The sequence below is a fragment of the Limulus polyphemus genome, unplaced genomic scaffold, assembly GCF_000517525.1.
Source record: "Limulus polyphemus unplaced genomic scaffold, Limulus_polyphemus-2.1.2 Scaffold2744, whole genome shotgun sequence".
NCBI classification, from domain to species: domain Eukaryota; kingdom Metazoa; phylum Arthropoda; class Merostomata; order Xiphosura; family Limulidae; genus Limulus; species Limulus polyphemus.
The window spans coordinates 37803-54173 of NW_013668354.1; the positions used below are offsets into that span (position 1 = coordinate 37803).

General features: G+C 34.9%; 1 protein-coding gene across 1 annotated transcript in view; it reads right to left on the reverse strand.

Annotated features, from left to right (window-relative positions):
• Window positions 1-15925, reverse strand: part of LOC106467801 (somatomedin-B and thrombospondin type-1 domain-containing protein-like) — a 34542-nt gene extending 18617 nt beyond the window's left edge. Inside the window, exons 1-2 of the mRNA XM_013928179.2 lie at window positions 15477-15925; window positions 6624-6821 (exon numbers count right to left, since the gene is read on the reverse strand). Coding sequence (XP_013783633.1) covers window positions 6624-6821; window positions 15477-15723 — 445 coding nt within the window. The 5' untranslated portion in view covers window positions 15724-15925. The remainder of the gene's footprint in view (window positions 1-6623; window positions 6822-15476) is intronic.
• Window positions 15926-16371: the final 446 nt, after the last annotated feature.

Below are 16371 nucleotides of genomic sequence, written 5' to 3' on the forward strand. Positions count from 1 at the left end.
CTCAGTACGATGAAACAATATCACGCGCTGTTTCAACTTCTCAAGAGAAAAACAAAATAAACAAATGAGAATGAAATTCCTTCAAGAGCTACCGTGAAAACGAATGCTTCAAAAGTGAAATTAAACACTATTTTCAGAAATTAGCGCTTTTCAAAATCCTTCAGCTTCGAAAAAAAGAGAGAAAACTAACATGTAACATAAACCATTTCAATTTTGATTAAAATTTACATACTTAAAACTAAATCTGACGTGAGCTTAAGCAAAATAAATAAATGAATAACATAGTGGATTCAGTACTTTATATTAAAACAATTATGAAGACTCACCACGTCGTTACAGTCTATTGCGCCACGTCCTGTCATGCTCTATCTGACGGTTGTGTACCTTGACAATAACTCTGCAGTGTAGTTTTCACTGCAAAAGGTTCCATCTTAAGGCTGTTACGTCCAAAGTACACTACTTCCCCCTATATGCTTCCATCGATCCATCTGGTGTACGAGGATGACGGTTTTCCAGAGCCCGTTTCAACAGTCTGATCACACAGAATTCAATATGCTCTGCGTCCAGTAATTTTACCGATATGTTTTCGTATGGAATATCATGCCCGTTTCGTTCTCCAGCTGCTGGAGGTACGTAATGGTTGAACAGAAGGTAATGATTGGAAGCCTTTTTTTTTCGTAAACCCATATCCTACTGGCCTCGTTTTTAGGCGTAGTTCTTCTTAATTATGTTACGTACTGTTGTCCAGAGTACGTGGACGGCTTTTGCCACTGACCTTTAGGTTGTTCATAGATTCTAACCTGTTACAAAATGTTGCACTTTGCTTACCGTGCTGGGATATGACTTGTTGCATGTTTCTTTCTGGATAGTACTGGTGCCCCAAGTTGATCCACCTTCCTTGGTTTTTTAATACCATTATGTACAAGAGATATCCCCGTTTTAAATCCTCGATCACAACACATCTTTATTATCTAAATGTATGAATATTTCGCATCGAAAAAGGTTGTTACATAAATTCCGTAAGTAATGTGAAAATTAAGTTTTGATACTTACTATTCCACCGCGACTTTACATCGTTCTTGTTTGTCACGTGACTTGCTGATCTGCGTATTCAAATCGTTTTAATATAACGCACTCCACCTATATTACCACGAAAGTAAGTGCATTATCTGGTTAAACAGTCCTCTATTCTAAAGACCCAAACTATTGATTTCCAAACGAAAGTGTTTTGACATATTCTAAACCGGAAATCAAACAAATGTTGAGAGCATTGAAGTAACTCTCTGTAAATAATAACCGCGAAAATAAAGCAACTGACAGGAATCAAATTTGGTAAGAAAGAAAGTTTAGAGCTTTGTGTTTGTATAAATGATTTTTTAATTAGATAAAAGTATGTCGATATCATTTATTGATGTTATAAAAAATAAGTGAAGTAAATAGTTTAAATAAAGACAACTTCTCACGTCATGGTGTTGCTGCCTTTTAAAAAAAAAACATATCAGTATTAATCGTAATAAAAAAATCCATAATAAGGTAATGAAGGACTGACTGAAATCAAACCTGGGATATATAGGTTTACGAGCAATGAACGTACTAACATAGGCAAAACTGCAGTGATTCCATTAAAGAATGTGAGTTACGTGATGTTTTTCAAGTACATCACAAATGATCACTGATTGCAAATTCCAGATTAATTGACAGTATGTTTAAACACTGTAAAAGTCACTAGAATAGGCTAAGAGTAAGTAGCTTTTATTCAGTAACCAAGGGACTTAAAGATGTAACTAGAATGTAACATTTGGCACACATGGTGGGCGCTATTTAGAGATGTAACTAGAATGTAACATTTAGCACACATGGTGGGCGCTATTTAGAGATGTAACTAGAATGTAACATTTAGCACACTTGGTGGGCGCTATAAAATTGTACAAGAAAACCAAAATATTGGAAAATAATCGATAAGTATATCTCACAGAAAACTAATATATTCATACGCATACTGAAAATCATGATAACTGACCCATGTCTTCAAGGAAAGATGAACATTCCTATATATACTTCTACTTCCTGTGCAAGCAAATATTTAACCAGGAACAATTCATGTACATACACTCTGCAGTAAGAACTTACAAATATCATTCAGAAAATATTTAGTCACTGATACGCACGCACACTGCTTTTAATTAGAACCGGCAGATATAGACCCATTGCTCAGAGTGATTACCGACAAATTCCTGATAGGAAATTCGTGGTTTCACATGTATACTGGCTGCACTAATAACCGAAAAACGTCTTCCAGGAAAACTCCTCATTTGTCTTACATAGTGGCTGCCGTGATAACTGACACGTACCTCAAACTAGTCTTACAAATTCACATACAAGTAATTTAAGGTAGAACTGGAATCGACAGCTAAATTATAAAACCATAAAGACAATAGGATCGTAAAGATTTGTTTGCAAAGCATTGAATACGTTTGGCTCGACCCAGAAGTAAAGAGACTCACACACACATAGTTATTGCAAAAATAAAATAAACAACACTTTTATTTAGTTATACTCATATAATTGTATGTGAACAAGTGTGCCTGTGGCTACAAAAGTTTAAACATAAGCTTCAGTCAACATTTATGACAAACGCAGAGTAGAAACCATAGGGGGATTTTTATAACGCCAAATTACGTACGTCGTCATGAAAGTACTATTAACAAACAGGAAACCAGTTTTCCACAACTCTCTCATCATACATCAGTAAGCGTCAAAAACTTAACAAGACTAGCTTTTAATGAAGCAACAAAGAAATCAGCCAACTATGAAAATATACATGTCTGTGGTCAAATCTACAAATAAATCCACGTGTAAAATAGACCCTTTAACAAGGAATACATAAGAACACGCGCATAATAAACCTTATAGCAAATAATTCAAACTGCCACAAAGAACTGCTGATTCGTGGAATATACACAAGTTTATATGAATAAGGCGCTTGTAAAACTCTACATAATAAAAACTTGAAATCCCATACCTCAGAAAAGCGCACGTCTTTCATTCTTTCAAGTTATACATTAAAACTTTGAAACTTTATATGGAAGGAAGATAAAAATCTTTCACTTTTGTAAGTTACACATTAAAATATTGAAACAAAATCTTCATAACAGCAATAAAAACCATACTTTTAATTTTCTCATTTTTGTAGTATAAATATAAATACATATAGATAGACATAAACCTATGTATATCTTTAAGGAATAAGGTAAGAAACAGTAGGTTTGTTATCCTATTTCACAGTGATATTTCTTCCGACCAGAAGAAGAGAATGAAAACACTTTCCTTTGTTAGTATTTTGCTACAACTCGGAAATTAAAAGAAACATTTGTCCACGTCTGAAATAATTGTCTCACAGGAATCAAGCTCAGAAGAGTCTTAAAATATATTTTATACGACCAAGTTAAAAATTAAAAGTTTATTAGTAACTTAAGACCAGTTATTATTGGTGCAGTTCATCCTTATACTGATCTAACGTGTATAGTTCTAACACACCAATTGATCTAATGTGTATAGTTCTAAAACACCACTTGATCTAATGTGTATAGTTCTAAAACACCAGTGTCTCTCAGTGAGTTATATTACCACACCTATCCCTCAAAGATTAGTGACTCCAGAGCCAATGTCTTCGGATAATCGATAGTAATAAGTCAAAAAGCTGCAAAAGTGCGAAGAGCTATACGATCAAAGTGACAAAATCATTGTCTTTTGTACCAAGTGTTAATGTTAAAAATACTGTATAAATTGGTTTCTGCTAACTACCCCAAGGTTTAATCTAGTTAGTCACAACTGTATATTTCTAGGAGAGATCCTGGACATGATATAGAAGCCTCTTTGAATTTATACCATCCCTTCAGTACTAGTGCATGCACACATCCTATACAATAAGATATATATACACACTATAACAACCGGTATGTTGACATTCATGTCCTTGGTAGCTACCTACACCATTAGCTGCAAGATATTCTATTGTATCACCTTTCATGTGTCAAGAAACGCAACTTACCAATATAGAATTAGTAATTCCATTTTGATTCACTCAACTAAGATTACTTCTCATCTTGTTCACCATACTGCATACATCGCCACACAAACCAACTAATACTAACTACAGGAGGGAGTAATAAGAATGCAGTTATTATATAGACAGCAAGCTATGATAAACGCGATAAGATAAACACATGCAATGTGCAATCAGGACGTCTAGATTATTGTTATGTCACTTAGAACACACTCCTTTATCTGTATGCCATTCATACATGAAGACATGCTCTTGCACGTAAACACGATTTAAAAATAAAATATAGATACGAAAAAGAGTTCTTAGGTTGCTTCACAAGTAAACAACTAATATTGTTCTCATAAGAGTTTCACATGAGTGCTCAGATAACAAGAATTGCAAAGTCTTTTGGCTTTCAGGTGTATTAGACCTTCCGGTTATCGTCATTAACCATTCTAGAGTTACTTTTCTATGTGTTGTATCTAATATAACTAGCTTTATTAGTTGAAAAGAGCGGGTTGGTCTTACAATATATTGTGATTAAAATATTCATTCATTATGTATAGTTTAGAAAATAAAGAATACAAACTCCTTTTGGTTTTAAAATTTCACAGCTATTTCTATAAAATTCTATCACCAACCAGTGGATCCTAGGATACATCTCCTGCAGAATCGCCATATAACACCATTCTGTAGCTCCAAACACAATGAATGCTATGCCCCTCTATTCTTCGAGTCAAACTGCCAAATTAAAGGCTGAAATCTATGTTCTCGAGTCTATTCTAACAGCTGATAAATATGCTATTTTCAGCCATACCAATTTAGAGGTCAATGTCAGCATCATGGCTGACTTTCTTAAAATGTGAACAGCTCTTATGCTGAATCTTGATATGGCTTATCATAACTACATACTACCAGTTTTCCTCCTCATTACTCAAGTTGAGGTTATCAAAGACAGAATTTTCATCAAAATTTAAGTCACTTTAACTTAGTTCAGTTTCTCGGGTATTTGTCCATAATATATCACTTCAATTTATTCATGTGCTTATTGCTTTTCTTGGAAGTCACATGAATGCTGAAGCTTGTAGTTCAAAGAACTGAGCTGTCAAGGGAGGAAATAGTGCTGCAGGCACATAACAAAACCCAGTCTCCTCATTTGAACTGAACTTCCTTTACTGGCTTGTCTTTTGACATATGATTGATTTACTCATTGGTTAATGCACAAATTAATGTGCATCTACATATTCATGTATATTTGGTAATATAATGTATTTATGGGCACTGCAACATTAACCCTTCTGCAGTCAGAAGGACCTCAGTGTCCCTTACCCTTTCTTTTTTGTTATCCTAACTAGAGGCACTCAAGTCTAAAAGTTGTGTCACTCTGTTCTTCAACATCAGCTCTATTAGAGTGATGGAAAATTCCCTGATGCTTGAAGTAGCTCCTGTGGTAGTTATTTTATTGGATGTGCATCATCTGTGACTATGTGATGATGTGTTATTACACTTTTATCAAGATAATCAACAAAGTTGGGAATAAATGTACTAAAGTCCTTAGTTTCCTTGCATATTGCACAAGTGCAGCTTAGTTTCTGTGATGAAAACATGGTATTTCATGTTTTGTATATATCGCTGAAGAAAATCAAGGTGTCTCTGTTTAACTGGGTGGAAAAACCACTCCTAAATTATACTCCTTATACAGTCTACTGTTTCTAGAATTTTGCTGTGTAGTAGGCCATACCTACTTATAACTTCTGTAGTAGGTCCATTCCTTAAAATACAATTCTGAACTAAAATTAGAAAGAAAAAACTTCATTCAGTGAGAGATAGCATGAACAACCAGATAAAATTGTGCTTATCTCAGAGGACCAGTGTCTGCTAAAAACTCAAACTTAGATTGCTGCTGACCACTTTGCATCTAGTTGGTAATCATGCCTCATTAATACAGTCATGGTGATTAGTCATTGATGTCACTGCTTTATCTGCTGGAAAAACAATTGTAATTTCGCAAATTCTAAAGAAAAATAATAATTTATAGATTTTCTCTGACTATTAAAAGAACTGGAGATGAATTCTCAACTGAAAAGAAATTATTGCATCAGAGTATTTTAGACTGTATAAACTTCACGTGTGGTATATTAAACTCTCACTTCCAAGACTTGTTAAATCAATATTCTCTTCCTCTTTATATTTTTGAACTTATCTTTAAGATAAATCCTTTAAGATAAATCCATACTTTTAATACGCTAAACCTGTGTTTAAGGGCCTCGCTATTATTGTACCTTGGTGCTCCGCGTTTGATGCATGAAAATTATTTTTGAAGCCCCTTGCTGTCAAATATAGCTTCTTTTATGTTTGATGTTATAAATTCACGTTTTAAAACCTTGTTTTAGGGTAGCGTTTTTCACGTTTTATGTATCCGTTAAATCTTAAGTTACTTCATTTTTATGTGTTCAACTTACCTTTGAGGATTTTATCGTCACATAATCTTTCTTCGCATTTGATATATATATATATAAGCAATTTAAGGACCTTGTCATCATGGCAGCTTCCTTTAACTTGATTGTATTCAACTTACCCTTAAGAGCCTTCTGACTGCGGTTGGCGTCTTCACATTTGGTCCCAGCACAGCCCCGTTTTTGAGAAAGTTCTGGACACTGCTCTCCTCCGTTCTGAGGACTCTTCAAAACAAAACGTTGTCTAGTCATCATTCCTGGTCCACAATCGGCGTCACATTTAGACCATGGGCCCCAGTCGGACACTTCACAATTGACCACTGTGTCAAAACCAATAGATAATCGTCAGACTTTAACTCAGGACACTGGTACTGGCATAAGTTGCAAGTACATGTGTTAACGGGTATTTTTTAAACTAAAATGTTCGAATGTATATATACCTTGGAACTCCTTTCTGAAATAATATTATTTACATAATATAAGATTTTTTCGTGACAATCGGCTTAACTTTTTATTCTAAATTACTTTTTGTTTTCTTTGTTTTGTGATTAGGTGTAAATCATATATACTTCTATATATAACAATCATTATGTGAACTCATTTCAAGCAAAAAACACATATCCACAAGTAAATAAGAAGAGTCACTTCAGCGAGGTTGTAAGTGATTTTATATATAAGTGAAATAGTAACTTTATAAGAAGCTCTGAAGATTTAGATAAAACTTACAGAATATTTCCAAATATATATATATATATATATATATAATGGAGAACATAAGTTTTCTGGTTAATTATTTTCAATTAAGTGCTTATCAAAATATACAAATAACTTCAATGATAATAATAAGTTTAACTGCCTACTGTTTAGGCCTTCATTAACAGGCTGCTCGTTTAGTAGTTCAATATTTTCAACTTATTGTCGTTAACTTTTAGCCATTAGGATACAAACACCTGACTCTTGTTGTTTTTTAACACAATTTTCAGAAAGTTTTTTACACATAGCGATTATAGAAACTATTTGTAAACTCTTTCCAACTACCATTTTGATAAAATACAATAGTTTTGTTGCGATTATGATTCCCAGTTAACATATATTCTTCAAACCAAATAAAATAAATCATTAGTTTCCTTCTAGAACTTTGAGAAACGTCTGTAAGATACATACATGCATGACCTGGCCACTGGGAAACATGATGCAATACATTATAAGCATGCAAATATTAAATTTCGCATGTTCATTTCCAAATAAGTGGAAAACAGATAGAACAAAAATAATTTAAACAACCAATTTAGCTGATGAGTTTTGGCAACGAACAAAATGCTTACTGGATAGTGACTTGTGGCAAATAAAAAATGAAACTGAATTTCTGTTTTACACGACTCTGGTTTAAAATCGATAGTGAACTGACTGAAATGTTTATGTGGGGGGGGGGGCAACACACAAACTGCAGTGTAATGTGAAGTTAGAACAATTATTTTCAATATTTTCTTATGTAGAGCGTGTTGCACGCTTTATGATATTAATTACCAATGTAAAAGTAGATTGACATTACATTCAAGGAAAAACATTTCAAAAAGAATGTTGACACTAAGCGAATGACGCATCAAATCCCATGCCGGTGAAAAACATTGCATTGAGAAGGTCGGTTTGGTTTGGTTTGAATTTCGCGCAAAGCTACACGAGGGCTATCTGAAAAGCAGCTAGTCACCACCATCCACTGCCAACACTTGGACTATTCTTTTATCAACGAATAGTGGGATTGACCGCCACATTATAACGCTCCCACGGCTGAAAGAGCGAGCATATTCGGTGACATGGTTGATTCGATTTTGGAAATTATATGTGGAACAACATTTTAGGTACACGGAGTTACATCAACATTCGGTTTGACTACCACGAGCATACATAACGCTATAACACAATTTACCTTAAACACGAATTGGAATATCAACTGTCATCAGCACCTGGGCATATATCACTGTTGCTTTCTCAGAAATGGCAAGTCTTTTCTATGTTCCAAGCTGAGCAAAACAAGAATTTACCAAAGTCTAGTTTTCCTTTATTGCAAAGCCTGCAAAAGCTGTAATTTCCGAAATAAATTTGCAAAATATCATACCTGTTTCGTTCCTGCTAATTCGTCAACAAAATGAACTTCGTTTTCCCAAGTTAAAAAAAAAAATTCCTTGAATGTTTTAGAATAATGTCTTTAAATAAAAACCTCAGTTTGATTACTTTTGCAAAGTTCATCCAAGTGTGTAAAGTTTCTGCAAAAAACGCTTATGTTCAGTAAGCCGCATATACAATAAATAACTCAACTGGATTCATCTCAGCATACTAGTTATTGATTTGATTTTGTTATTTATCGTTTAATTTTCCTGTTTTGCATCCTACCAACTGCAATAACGTAAGAAAGCCAGACAAAGCTTTTGTTGCAGTGGGTCCTATGTCTGGCTACCTTTCAATCAGTAGTTTAAAATAGGGGATGGCTATACCGGAATCCTATATGTCTTTCGGGCATTCAGTCTATGTTATACGTTTGTAGATATCTCTCACAATGTTTTCTTAGTTATTACTTCGAAGTGACTCGTAAAAGTTAAAGCGCTCCTAATTGCTATGAGCCAGGGCTAAACCTCCAGAAAGACGAATGGAAATCGGCCAATCGCGGCAGATTGCTGCAAAATGGCTACAAGACTCTTAAAGTGCCGTTATGATAAATGCTTCCCATCAAGACACTGTTGCTCAGACATCTGGACAAAGCTGAACATCATCCTGAACACAAACAAACAATAACTATGTGCTATGCGACTAAATGAGCTGTTCGCAAATACAACTGATTAACGTGCAGTACACAAACCGTTAAAAATAGATCTGCTTAAGTAATGATGTGAATTCCACTCATAGCAAAGCAGAAAAAAGTTAGCCTGCAATGGTACCAATAACATGTCCAGTGAACCAACAAACTATGGGGTAACATATACATATATTACAGACGAGTCGCGTTTTATCCTGCTGCCAGACAACAGGCAATGTTTCAGAGAAACTGAACTAGACTCAACCCCATGTTGGTAAACTTACTCTCCTCTGCATCCGTTGAAATATACCATTCATACCACACATTAACATGTTAACATCTTACAACCTTTCGTGCAATCGACCTTAACTTCATTATAATAGGCGATAACACTCTCATCATGCTAAATTGGTCAATAAATTCCTTGAAAAAGAAGGGGTTGCCCTAATGGAATGACCAATACCCTAACTGGACTTCAATCCCTTCAAGGATGTTCTTGACAAGCGCGTCTCTTCTTGTCAAGTCTCTCCAGGATGAAAGATGCCTTGGAAACAATCCTTTCAGAGGAGTGACCTAGGATACCTCAAATCCTTGCCGACATTCTGATTTTACGCACGCAACAACGGATCACATTGCCCTTGCTTTTTGTTGTGACCATACAACATACTGAAGTGACATGAGCTCCACCAAATGTTCTGTTCATGTACCAGTATAGACTACATGACCAATCGTTTGCAGTTCAAAGTACATGTCGAATCATCAGATGCAAAACGTAAGTAAAAGTTAACTAAAAGAGATGACTGGAACTATTTTATAAAAGTGATCAGACGTTTTAATAAGTAAAACTGTATAAATTCCAGTTATCCTTTAATTATTTTGTAGTAAGTTGACCAAGCTGAGACAAGTTTAGGTTGTATAATACCATTTTACATTTCTAGTTAAATTGATTGGTATAAACAGAAATAAATCGACTTGAAAATATGTATTGTATAAACCTGTTCTTCGGTAATAGTGTCTATGTCACACTGAAAGGAACAGACTGAGAATAAACCGTTCTGTACATCTGTTTTTTGTTGTAGTAAAGTGTCTATGTCACACTGAAAGGAACAGACTCAGAATAAAGCGTTTTGTACATCTGTAGTTGTTGTAGTAAAGTGTCTGTGTCACACTGCAAGGAGCACACTGATAATAAAGCCTTTTGTACATCTGTAGTTGGCTGTAGTAAAGTGTCTATGCCACACTGAAAGGAACAGACTGAGAATAAAGCGTTTTGTACATCTGTTTTTTGTTGTAGTAAAAAGTGTCTATGTCACACTGCAAGGAGCACACTGATAATAAAGCGTTTTGTACATCTGTAGTTGGCTGTAGTGAAGTGTCTATGTCACTCTGAAAGGAGCACACTGATAATAAAGCGTTTTGTACATCTGTAGTTGGCTGTAGTAAAGTGTCTATGTCACACTGCAAGGAGCACACTGATAATAAAGCGTTTTGTACATCTGTTTTTGGTTGTAGTAAAGTGTCTATGTCACACTGCAAGGAACAGACTGAGAATAAAGTGCTTTGTACATCTGTACTCTATCTATTTACTAGCCCGAGCTTCGATTTATCTTATATAGCGATCAGGAAGCAAACCTATATTTCATTGACTTGCTTGTATAGATGTCAGTATGTCGGCATCACTCTTTACTACATTATTAACAGATTCTTTATTCTTTCGATGAAATCATACGTTTCGGTGAAGGAAAGAAAAATTAACAAATAAATCACTCTCTACCCTTCAACCAGCAATGGGTAAGTTCGATTGTTAAGACTAAATGACAAAAGTCAAAATGTTTTATTTACATAAATGACTCAGGAAATGTTTCATCGTATATAATACATATATATATGTGTGTGTCCAATCGATAACTTCTCGGTGTGTGGTCAATAAACTGGTCCAAGGAATTTTGAATCAAATACATGAAGTATATATATCACATTTACCGAGGGACTTGTCTAACGGTGGATGATGAAGTCTGTCTTTTTTTTTGAGGAATTGCATGTAGACTCGCACAACCAGCAAGAGAGTAATACAAGATTCTATTCAGATTGGTAGCTTACTTTTAGACTTTCATATCAGTAGGTCCACGTTAAGCTGCAATAAGCTGTAGAAAAGTACTGGTAATCAAAGAACAAAACATCAAAGTTCTTGTGAATACCACTCAATAAGACGGGTAATTCTGAGCATGTGGTTGGTTATAAGTAATTAAGTGAGTGTGTTCACTTCTATTTTGTTAAAAAGTAATAAAAATGCAGTTTCCAAGTACTGCTTTCCGGATATAGATCCATCTTACACGTTAATAGTTTATGGCTAACTCATTTCATCCGCAAGAACTACGGCGCCCACTGTTTCCAAGATAACGAGGATTTTGAAAGCAAACACTGGCATGAAGAAATTTCTGAAACCACCAGAAAATCACGTAACAGTTGTAAGCTAACACATTGCTCTTTATTTAATAATTCTATCCAGATGTTGAGCAGAAAATGTATCTGCTCAATTACTCATGTTTTAAAATATACACAAAGGGAGCACATACGACAGCAGTGTTACTCTGAAAGAAATTTTAACGTATAACCAGTTTTAAACATAATTTATTTCTGGTGGGTCAGCAGAAAGTTTACGGACTTACACGCTCAAATCCGGGATTCGAGTCTTCGAGGTGGACACACTGCACATAGCCCATTGTGTAGCCTTACTCTAAGAAACAAGAACAACAAAGATAATTACACACGCTTTAATTTGAGGGACACAATATTTTAGTTTAAGGAATGTGAAAAAATGCATCTCCCATATCTAGTGTCGATGAGGCCTTTCGCATAATACCAGAATTCATCATGCCGGCTAGAATACGACTAGAAAGATATAGTATTGGTCCAGGCACTATTTATATCAAAAAATTCATAAGCAACTGTTATAGCGTGAATTAGATTAAGTAAGTGAATTATAATTATTATTAATTTAATTTATGTCATTTCCAAAGAGGAATTTATATATTTTTAATATCGATTATATATTTTATTATTATTTCAATTTGAATTAGGTTTATTATCATTTAGAAGAACTGGCAAACCAGTAAGTTTATCCCCCCCCCCCCGAAGCCAGTCAAACAACCATAACGTCAACGTATGAAACTACGTTAGTAATTCCAAGAACTTATGAGTTAAAGCAAAGAAGAATATGTATTAACATAGCATCCATATTACATCTGCCATATCCAGTGCTTTGTTAATGATAATAGTTGGAACACACCACATCTACAGCAGACTATCTACACAAAACTGACTAAAACATTCCACCAAGAGATAAAACATCATATCACAAATTCACTTGAAACACGTCATGCAATTTAAATGGTGCTCTTTTCCACAAAAGCCATTGAAATATTTTGCATGGAAATATTAAAAATTACTATTAAAATCAAAGAAGCAAGACTTAAATTTTATAACTCATTTGCTCTTTCGTTAACCAAACGGACAAAAAACTGAAATTACGGTACATTTTAGAAGTACCATTTATTTCTGAATATAGTTCATGAAACAATTTCACTAACGATGTATTTTGCTAATTTCAGTTTGTGGAACATGAAGCCACTCGAGTTCATATAAATCAGTTTCACTGACGGCGTATTTCGTTAGTTACAGACTATGGAACAAGAATTAGTTTCACGGACGAAGTATTTCGCTAGTTAGTTTGTGAAACATGAATACTCTCGAGTTCATATGAAGAAATTTCACTCACTACGCATTCCACTAGTTTCACACTGTGAAACATGAATACTCTCGTATTCATAGTGGCCAGAGTTGTCGTCTGAGCGAAGCAACGTATTTAAGAGTCAATTTTGAAAACAAAACAAAACGAATATCCCCTAATCATACAAACTATTGAGGATTGACACATACTTCTGATAAAATGTTCTGGAGAACGTTCTGAATAATTCTTTCTCATTTCTTAGTCAGTGAAATGCCAAGCTTTCGGGCGTCGAGTGAAGGGAGGATTAAGGCGTTGACGTACACAGCGTCCAAGGAGGACCCGGGCTTTGCAGATAAAACACAGCCAAGTAAATGATATATTATGTAGACGCAGTTCCTTGCTCTCTGCTGTTGAAGTTTAGAGACTGTGTATTCAGAATAGATTGAATATTTACTCATGTAAGTAAACAAAAACAACTCCTCTAGAACAAAACAGTAATACTAAGTTGAGTAAGTAAACAGAAACAGCTTCTCTTTAACTAGACAGTATTACTTACTCGTGTAAGTAAAGAGAAACAACGCCTCTGGAACTAGACAGTAATACTTACATGTGTAAGTAAACAGAAACAGCTTCTCTATAACTAGACAGTAATACTTACTCGTGTAAGTAAACAGAAAGAACTCTGGAATTAGACAGTAATACTTACTCGTGTAAGTAAACAGAAACAGCTTCTCTGGAATTAGACAGTAATGCTTACTCATGTAAGTAAACCGAAACAGCTCCTCTAGAACTAGACGGTTATCAAAAAAGTCATTGCACTTTTTACCACGTACATTTGGGAGGCATGAAATAAAAGTTAATGAAACTTTTTATTAAAGAATAGTAAATCTTCGTTATAAAAAGGTGCTATGTTTACTCTAATGTTTACGAGGCAAGAAAAAGTGCAAGTTGTACCTTTTCTGATAAAAGCATGTCTCTTTTATCTCATTCTTAAAATGGCTTAAAAAACTGAAACAGCTCTGTGTTGCTTGTATTTAAATATGGACAGTGTCTCGGATTACACGATTATCGAACAGCGTATTACGCATTATTCATTAATACCAAGACAAATATAATATACAATATCATGTATATTAACAATAAACCGTTTCATTGTTGTTCATCAGATGTGGTTCAAAAGCTTACTCGAGTGTTTAAAGTTGGTATGTTTATGTTTGTACACGAATGATCCATCTTGACAAAAAAGTTATAGTTGCGACATTTACTGTTACAGGCCAAGCCTCCAAACACAACTAACACACCAAAACGACTAGTGTATTTGTATGCTGTAAATTGTACAGAGCCTGTGTCGTACTACTGATTACCCCTCGCGAGGGTCGGTTTTTCTGAATAACGGTAGAGATGAAGGTCAGACCCAGAGTCCCCCTTCTCCCTTCAATAACTTCAGTGAAAGCCTTGCGGGTCAAGTTCCTCTCGTGGAATGAGTCTGGGATGCCGTTTTATGATAGCATAAATACTTACAACACACGACAGTCCTGACTGTTAGACTTCACAGAAAATTCAAATAGAAAATAACAATCTATGTATTTACCGCTCTTCCCTCTTTTACTGCTAATTCGTAAAGCCAGTCATTAACCGTACGTTGTTTGTTATTAAGCTGACAGGGAATGTAGCATGGTTTATTGTAAAGTCTTTTTGTTACGAAGGTTCTCGTGTATTAACTAATTCTAGATATTTTCAAATCCGTTCTCTTAAACTGCACAAGAATATTCAATTATACAAACGAAATACTGCACTGCATTGTAAACAACAAATTAACTTTTACTAAAGAAAACACAGAAAAACTTTAAGCAACATATTTCAACCAGACACGTTGTTCAATACATTTTCAAAGGAATTTGTAGGCAGTGATGGTTAAGGAACGAAACTGAAATTTTACCCCCACTTGAACCTGATAAAAAACAAACGAACGCGTGACAATAGCTGTCTCATATCTGATCCTGCTTAGGTAGATCGTCATTAAAGATTGAAAGTAGAATGCAAAAATAGTGGCAAATCGAGCTGAAGTTTGCTGTGTGTCTCTCTCTCTCTCTATATATATATATACATAAATGAAGGTCCGAAAAAAACATAGCAGTTGTATGAGTGTATTCATTGTCAGAATATCAAAAAGACAAATTTTCATGGTTTTAACAAGTAAAGTTTCCACTACATACAATACATAATTATTTGTATGCTCAATTTACGTATTTTTTTACTTATTTTAAAACATAAGGTGTCTAATGAACCGTGATTAATAAAGGCAAGTTAACTCATAGAAAATGTCTACAAGTGTATGGAAATTGGTTTATCTTCTTGTTTGTACCGTTCCCAATTAAACATTCAATTAACTAGAAAACAAAAATAAAGGAACAAACCCATTTTCCATTGTGACATCTTCGCGTTCACACTCACCTCTACACGCCTCTTTGAAGTCATAGCAACAGTCCCCAACCTTCAGACATGCATGGTCACAGTAACAAGGCCGATCAGTGAGATCTTCAATGATAGAATTGAGGGGGGCTTTCTGGACAACACAAGAGCTATCCCTGCCTGGACAACAAAGCTTAGCCTCAAGGCACGAACCGCGTGCTCTTATCTTTGGCACAATGACCAAAAGGACCATAAAGGCCAATTTAGGCACCTGCTTTTCGATGCTCATTGTGAGTCAGACTTGTGGATAATATGTATAAAGTTCAAGTGCTGAAAGCAGTTAGACCGAGACCAAAGAAGGAAGTGAACTGTTCTCTGTGCAGCACGTGCGTTCAGCACTGCCCCTCCTAGCGTTTTCTGAAGTAGCTGTATCTCCCTGACCAGCAACTACTCCCTAGCGTAGAAATAGATGATCGAATAGGTCATAGGCTGACGAGTTGATGACGTAGCAAGTCACTGCTAAACCTGTGTAACTCCATCAGGATAGCGAATTGATAGTGCAGCCACCAATTATAGTGATTAAGCTAAAAGGCCGGTAGTTTAGCCTACAATAGTAGAATAAGTGCGATGTAGCTGACAGGCTAATGCCATAGCCAACGACGCTCACGTCTGTGTAAATAGAACTATTGGTGTAAATAACTAACGATATAATCATTAATAGTCAGATCTCTAGACAGTGACAATTTTAAGGGTTAACGTAAAAAAAAAAGAAAAAAGATATAATTATATTAAAGCAACATTTGAGACACGATATTATGTTTAAACATCATATTCATATTTTCACGAGCATGTTTTTTAAATATCCGCTAAACTGAATATTTATAGTCATTATTTGTGATGTTCTTTAAGTCTATGATTTCCATTAATTAATTTATCT